This window comes from Psammomys obesus, unplaced genomic scaffold, assembly GCF_907164565.1.
Source record: "Psammomys obesus unplaced genomic scaffold, mPsaObe1.curated_primary_1811, whole genome shotgun sequence".
NCBI classification, from domain to species: Eukaryota; Metazoa; Chordata; class Mammalia; order Rodentia; family Muridae; genus Psammomys; species Psammomys obesus.
In genome coordinates, this window is record NW_026591986.1 from 1 (window position 1) to 6,891 (window position 6,891).

At 46.1% G+C, this 6,891-nt stretch overlaps 1 protein-coding gene and 1 pseudogene across 1 annotated transcript; one reads left to right on the plus strand and one right to left on the minus strand.

Annotated features, from left to right (window-relative positions):
• The first annotated feature begins 1,672 nt into the window (after positions 1 to 1,672).
• On the plus strand, positions 1,673 to 1,787 carry LOC129680751 (small nucleolar RNA SNORA17; annotated as a pseudogene).
• A 3,714-nt stretch (positions 1,788 to 5,501) lies between these two features.
• Positions 5,502 to 6,311, minus strand: LOC129680750 (short transient receptor potential channel 6-like; the record flags this gene model as incomplete). The annotated part of the gene is made up of 1 exon (XM_055612488.1): positions 5,502 to 6,311. A coding segment is annotated over exon 1 (810 nt), but the record flags the coding sequence as incomplete, so codon positions are not given.
• Positions 6,312 to 6,891: the final 580 nt, after the last annotated feature.

Sequence of the window (6,891 nt, forward strand, 5' to 3'; positions counted from 1 at the left end):
AGCATGTTATTCATTGGTGTATAGAAAGGCTACTTGTTTTTTTTTTTTGTTTTTATTTTGTATGTGTGTGTGTGTGTGTGTGTATGTGTGTGTGTGTGTTAATCTGAGGATCTTTTCAGACAAGTGCTGTATCTTACTTCTCTTTTGAGTATACATGAGCTAGCATAGTATGAGGCATACAATATGCACTCAGCAAATTTTGCTGGTGAACATAAAGAAAGGAATATGGAAACAGATAAAGCATAGTTCTATCTGAATTCCTTGCTCCTTAATAGGTATGTGAGATAGGAAATGGTAGCTCATTGTCTAGGCTCCTAGTGAGTGCTGCTTTCTCATGAAGTCAGAATAATTCATAAAATAATTCATAAATCTCAACAAAAATACATTTTCTCCTTTCTGTTTGGTCAGGAGACCTCAGCACTGTGTCCCTGGTATGTGACTCCCCCTAGCAGGCTCTCTCAAGTAAGTGACACATTTTGTTGCCCTATAAGGTCTGATAACAGGCACAACACCTTCATACTAACAAATACTATTTCTCAACTCGGCCAGGTTCTTGGAAGATGCTTATCTTCCAAGCAGGCAAAGCCAGACATTTTTAAACATTATCCAGCAGACCATAGCAATGATTTAAAAATAGGCACAGCAGTAGTCTCTCTGCCACTCCAGTTCCCCCTCCGCAGCGGAGGCAGCTGTAGGGCCATGTGTGTGTCAGAGCACAGACCTCTAGGGAGACATAACGGAGCTGGAAATGCTTCAGAAAATCTTTCTCTTTGTTTTCTTTTTGCCGTTTTACTTTATTTTTATTTTGTTGTGAGTTTATTTTTTATTAATTACAATTTATTCATTTTGTTTCCCAGCTGTAGCCCCATCCCTCAGCCCCGCCCAATTTCTTTTAGGAATTGCAAGGCTGCTGACAACCCTTACAGCATAGCGGGAGGGCGTGGGGACTGAAGGGCCTTAAAATGAATCACTGTGTTACTACAAGAAACCTAAGAGGTAGAGGGCTCAGAAAAGAATTTATATCGGCAACTCACAGAAGCATTGGGACACTGAAGGAATCTGGGACCCTGGAGACAGGTTTGTGTTGACAAGCCGTCCTGTACCAGTCTCGCCCTTAAGTTTCTCACTCCTGCTTTGAGTGGTTCCTCACTAACCGCCTTGGTTAGTTTTATTCCTAGATATGTGTTTTGAGGCTATTATGAATGCATGATCTACTTCTTAGCATGTTATTCATTAGTACATATAGAAAGACTACTTTTGTTATTGTTAATTTTAACAACTTTCTAGACAGGCACCGTATCTTATTTCTCTTAGACTTGGGCCAGGAAAAAAAAATCTGTTCTTCTATAGTATTAAAAAAAAAGTCTTGGGCTTCTATTTTTGCTTGTTTGTTTGTTCATTATTTTTTTTTTATGACTGCAGCCAAGGCTTAACTCTGACAAGCTTACAATAGTGAAGATCTCACGTTATTCTGTAAAACCTATATTCTTGAGATAATATATTCCATTCCTTTACAAAATATAATGTGTATCAAGAACTGAGAAACCTTCCTCTAATGATATTACGATAAACTCTGGTGGCCGCCCGGTGTGTCCCCACACCTCACCTGTCTGCTAAAGATGAGACTCCCTGATAGAGGCCTGCAAGCTAGCGGTAAAATGCTATCAGTTAGCTTGCCCCTGAGGCTTTGCAGGTGTGGCTGCTGTGCCACCTGTGAGTCAGTAAGTGACAGAGAAGACCTGTAACCTGTGACCTAGGAATGGCTGAATGCTAAGTAGCCTGACATTACTTGAAAAGGACAAGCCTGAGAGGACCACCAGGAAGGTGCCAGGCAGGCCCAGACAGGCTCCCAGGATGGGAAGCAAGCCATAGACTAGAAGAACCCCACCTGAAACCACAGGCTGAAACAGTCAACCCTCACATGCCCAAGATGACCACCAGACTAGAGCCATGGAGCTTGGACAGGGAGCTAGCCACAGTGACCACCGGTCCAGCACTGTGCAGGCCTGGGAAGACAAACCTTGCCTGAGATGAGCCCCTGCCAGCACCATAATGCACCGTGCACTCCTGAGACCATTCCTGAGACAACCCCAGACACTCAGAGCCCCTGGGAGACAGTAAGAGGAGCAAGTAAATGGTGGAGAAATGGAAGAGAAAGAGAAGCAGAAGGATGTGGGCACAATGAAAAGGGGAGACCCGAGGGTAGTGAGGAACTGGCTGATGTGAGTAGCCAGTGATGCCACCTAAGGCCATAGTAAGGTCCTGGCCTGTGCTGCCACTAGGGACCACATGTGGGCCCATGGCGTGGCCCTGTAGAAGCAGCGGTCTGTTATCACCAAAGGCCAGCTAGATGTCCCTGGTCAGGGCCACTGCCCGGGGACATGTTGATACCTGAAGGATGTGCATAACTAGCCTCAGCCCTCACCTGGGAATCATGGGAAAGCTGGTCCTGGGGCCAGGAGAGTAGGGGAGCTGACCAACCCCTAACCAGCTGCAGCTCTCCAGAGAGCTGGCACACACACTGCGAGAGATGAGGGCGAGCCTAAAAGAGCTGGCCCTACGGTGGTTTGGACAAGGAAGAAATACCTCCCCTTTCCCCTTTCCCACCTGTGGCACGTGGGAGACCTAGCCCTTGGGTCAGGAGAGCTAGCTCAGACCCTCACCAGCTGTAGCACTCAAGAGAGCAGGCCTACCACCTCAGCTCAATAGCAGGGTAGAGCTGGCCCTGGACATAAGGGCTACAAGCGAGCCAGCCCCGAAGGTATGAGAGCATGAGGTCTGGAGGGCCGACCAGCTCATATACCTCTCAGACCCAGAATCAGGGCTTTGAGTTGACCTACCCCAGCATCTACCCCATCAATAAACTGCTGGGGTGCATGAAGGGGCTGGTCCTACAGATCCAAAACTGCAGGATCTCCATGACACAGGGCAACAACAGGATATCCAAGCAGAGTGAGTCCCAGGGAGGATGCAGTATTGACAGAGTAGCAGAAGCCAGGGGCCTTGGACCAGATCAACTACTCATTGCAATTTTTTTTCTCTGTTAGAGTTGGAGGGGGGGTACTAGGGAAGGGGAAGATGAGTGGGATTGGGGTGCATGATGTGAAGTTCACAAGAACCAATAAAAACTTAGGAAAATGCTACCAGTTCACAGATACCGTCAAGTGTAGCAGTGAGAGTCAGGGTCATTTTTAATGTGCTTTGCCTCTTCGTTCTCCACCATTGCAAGAATACACATACCTTGAGAGAGGCCAACAAGCATGAGGGAAGTAAGGTATCAACAAGGACCACTGAATGCAGTACCCCTGTCCTCCTCCAGGGTGTCTGCCTTCCGCCATTTCGGGTCCCAATGTTCAATAGTAGTCAGAAAATACTAAATGGGCAGAGATTTTCTAGAAATAAACAATGCCTAAGTCTTAAATTGTATGCATTTGCTGGTAGTCTGACGCATTCTTTGATCTCTCTAGTTTTGCCTCTCCCATGCCCTGTGTTTAATTGTAGTGACACCAAGGAACTACCCAGCAGAGACCATACTGAGGCCTCCAAAGACGCGCAGTGTAGAGACCCGCCTCTCAGGGCGCGTGAGATAGAGGAGATTATGTTATGTTGCACTTATATGAAACACTGAGTTTGATGAAATGACTTTACCAAAGCTGCATAATTAAGTAAAGCGAACAATGATGAGCTGCTGGTGGGTGGGGAGGCAGCTCCGGCCATAGTGTTTGCAGCGCACTGGGGATCGGAGTTGAATCTCAGCACCAACATAAAGGGCCAGGCCTGGGCGCATGTCTCTAATCCCAGTGCTAAGGAGGCAGAGGCAGGCAAATCCTGGGAGCTCTCTGACCAACAAGTGTAGTGAAATGAGTGAGCTCCAGACACAGTGAGAGGCCCTGCCTCAACCCTAAGGTCAAGGGCTAATGAGATGGGTCAGCAGGTAAAGGTGCTGGTTGCCAAACCTTATGGTCCATGTTCAGTCCCCAGAATCTGCGTAAAAGAAGGAGGGAATTGACTCTCACAAGTTGGCCTTTGACCTTCACGCACATGCCAGGGCACATAGACACACACACTATACCACACACCACACCCCTCCACACACACAGCAATGTTGAGAGTGACACTCAAGTCAACCTCTGGGTGCCACATGTTCATGCACACATGTCTATTCACACACTCATAAACACGAACACACATACATATACACAAATAGTCATGACAGTGCAGGACAGAGAAAGGTGCACACAGTCAGACTGGCTACCCCAGGGAGGAAGCTTAGCAGCATGGGGATGCTCTTTGGCTTGGAATCTGGGCTCTCATCCTCTCCGAATATGGCAAAGACCACATGGACTATGGCTGGTTCTGATACCACATCTTTGCCTAGACACCTCTTGTAAGGGTCTGCATAACGTTCGACATGCCTGCTTCGTTCACACGTGTGAGACTACTATTTTGCTTCTTTCCTTTCCTTCTCAGCCTTCCAGAATCCCATTGATTCTCCCACACATAGCTGAAGTCCCATCTCCCATGACAGTCCACTGAAGCACGGCAGGAACTTCATCTTTTCCCTTGACTTCTAAAGCACAATGGTCACAGCTCTGCAAAGCAGCCTTATTTTACGTCACATTTATTCATATATGCACTGCCTCTCAAGCTCTGACTTGTTCATCTCTCTGGCCCAGTGACGTCTGTCACTGTGTCCTACACACAAACACAGTATTTTTTAAGTGAGAGAAGCTGAAAATTAGAGGAAACCTGTATTCCAATCCCAACTCTGTTATTTACTAAACCTTCTTATTCCTCAGTCCTCATGAAGCATAGAAAAAAATACCTACTCAGGGCTATAATAAACACAAAACATCTGACAGAGAGTAGATCATTACAGCAATAATTATACTCGTTGACTGAAACGTAAAATTGGGACTGTGGAAATGTCTCAGTCAATCAAGCCCTGCTGTACAAGAATTTGGACTTTAATTGAGAATCCCAGAGCTTTGCTATTTAAAAACAAAACACAGAACACACTGACACATGTCTGTAACCCCAGCACCAGATTCAGAGACTGGATAGCTGGAGCTCATTTCCCAGACATTTAGCTGAGTTAATGAGCTCCAGCCTCAGTGAGAGATCCTGTCTCAAAAAATAAGGTGGAGAGGGGTTAAGGAAGACACCCAACGTGAGCTGTCCGCCTTCACATGCAACCATCTGCACACACCACGTTAACATAAGCACATACACACACACTTCACACATGTCCATAAAGTTCCAGCATGTATAGTAATTAACACATCATGGCTTTGACCTTGCCAACATCCTACTTTCCCTCACTCTGAACCTTCCAAATTCTAGGCGATTCTTCCACACAGAGCTGAGATGACAGCTTCTACAGAACTTTGCAGAAACCTGGTAGGCATTCAATGAAATGCTCCGTGCTGTGATATTTTACAGCTGCTTACAGATCTACTTAGTACTTGAACTTTGTGGTGCTGCTGCTGTCAGCGACCTACCTTGAACTCTTTCTCAATGTTGGCAAGCACTGCCAGCTCATTGCTAAGTTCTAAAGCCGTCATGACTGGATCTTCGCTGGAAAGTGACAAGTACGCTGGACTTGCCAGACCCTTGTAAGCATTGATCCTGGATCTGGAGTGGCTGAATGAGTCGTGCTTTTGTTTCTGGCTGCATTCTGCACACTTGCAGAAGTAATCATGAGGCCTTTCAATCCGGGCACCCTTTCTCAGGAGTGTGTGCACAATTTCATACTCCTGGCAATGGGCAGCCAGGATGATTGGTGTCACATCATGGGAGAACCGTGTTCCATCTTCGTCGTAGGCATAAAAGTCATCCTGCTGGAGTTCAGACTGACTGGGGCTTGTCGCTAACCTCTTGCCCTCGGCAAAAGCTGGGTGGTTGAGGATTGCCTCCACGATCCGTACGTAACCTTTGCTGATAGCTAAGAGTAAAGCATCACCAACTCGAGACAAGTTTTCCTTCTTGAGCAACAGCTCTGTAATTTCCAGGTGCTCATTGGCCACTGCCAATTGCAGGGCATTCTGGCCCATGTAATCCACACAGTTAACATTGAGCGAGAGACACTCTTCCAGCATCTTCCGCACCACTGGGATGTTGCCATATTCCGCTGCATCTAGAAAGCGCTCCTCCTCAATAGACAGGCTTGTCGAGTGATCATTAAACATGTATGCTGGTCCTCGATTAGCCAACCTCCTTCCCTTCTCACGGAGAACCGTCTGCCGCCGGTGAGTCAGTCTGTTTTCATTTCCCCGGCTGCAGTAAGACAGAGAGATTGGTGAAGTAATCATATTAGGAGCATTTTCATATGGCCAAATGACCTGTCATTCATCTAATGCAATCCTCAAATATATTAGATGTTGTCTCAGCATCTCTGGATCCACTAGCTGATAAGATGACGATTAATTTATTTGCTAATGAATTCCAAGAACTTCTTATTTAAGAAAGATAAGTACTTTTTAGAGCTTACCATTCCATTTTGGAGCAGAGACCATGGTGATTGTCATCAGTTTGTGTGTGTGTGTGTGTGTGTGTGTGTGTGTGTGTGTGTGTGATTCACTGAAAGATATGAGTGAGTGTTTGTGAACTGCAGATGGTAAATACTGAGAAAAGTGTGAAGGTTAGTTTTAAATGTCAACTTTCTACAACCTACCATCACTTAGAAGGAATGTCTTAGTGAGGAATTATCTAGATCTGATTAGCCTGTGTCATGACTATGGGGTATTGTCTTGGTTATAAATTGACTCAGTTCACTAGGGACAGCGCCATTCCCTGTCTTAGTGCCCTAGGTTGTATAAGAGTAGAGAGAAATAGCAGAGTAGCAAGCAATTAGGTATCACAGGTGCGTCTGTTCCTCTCTGCTCTTGTCTG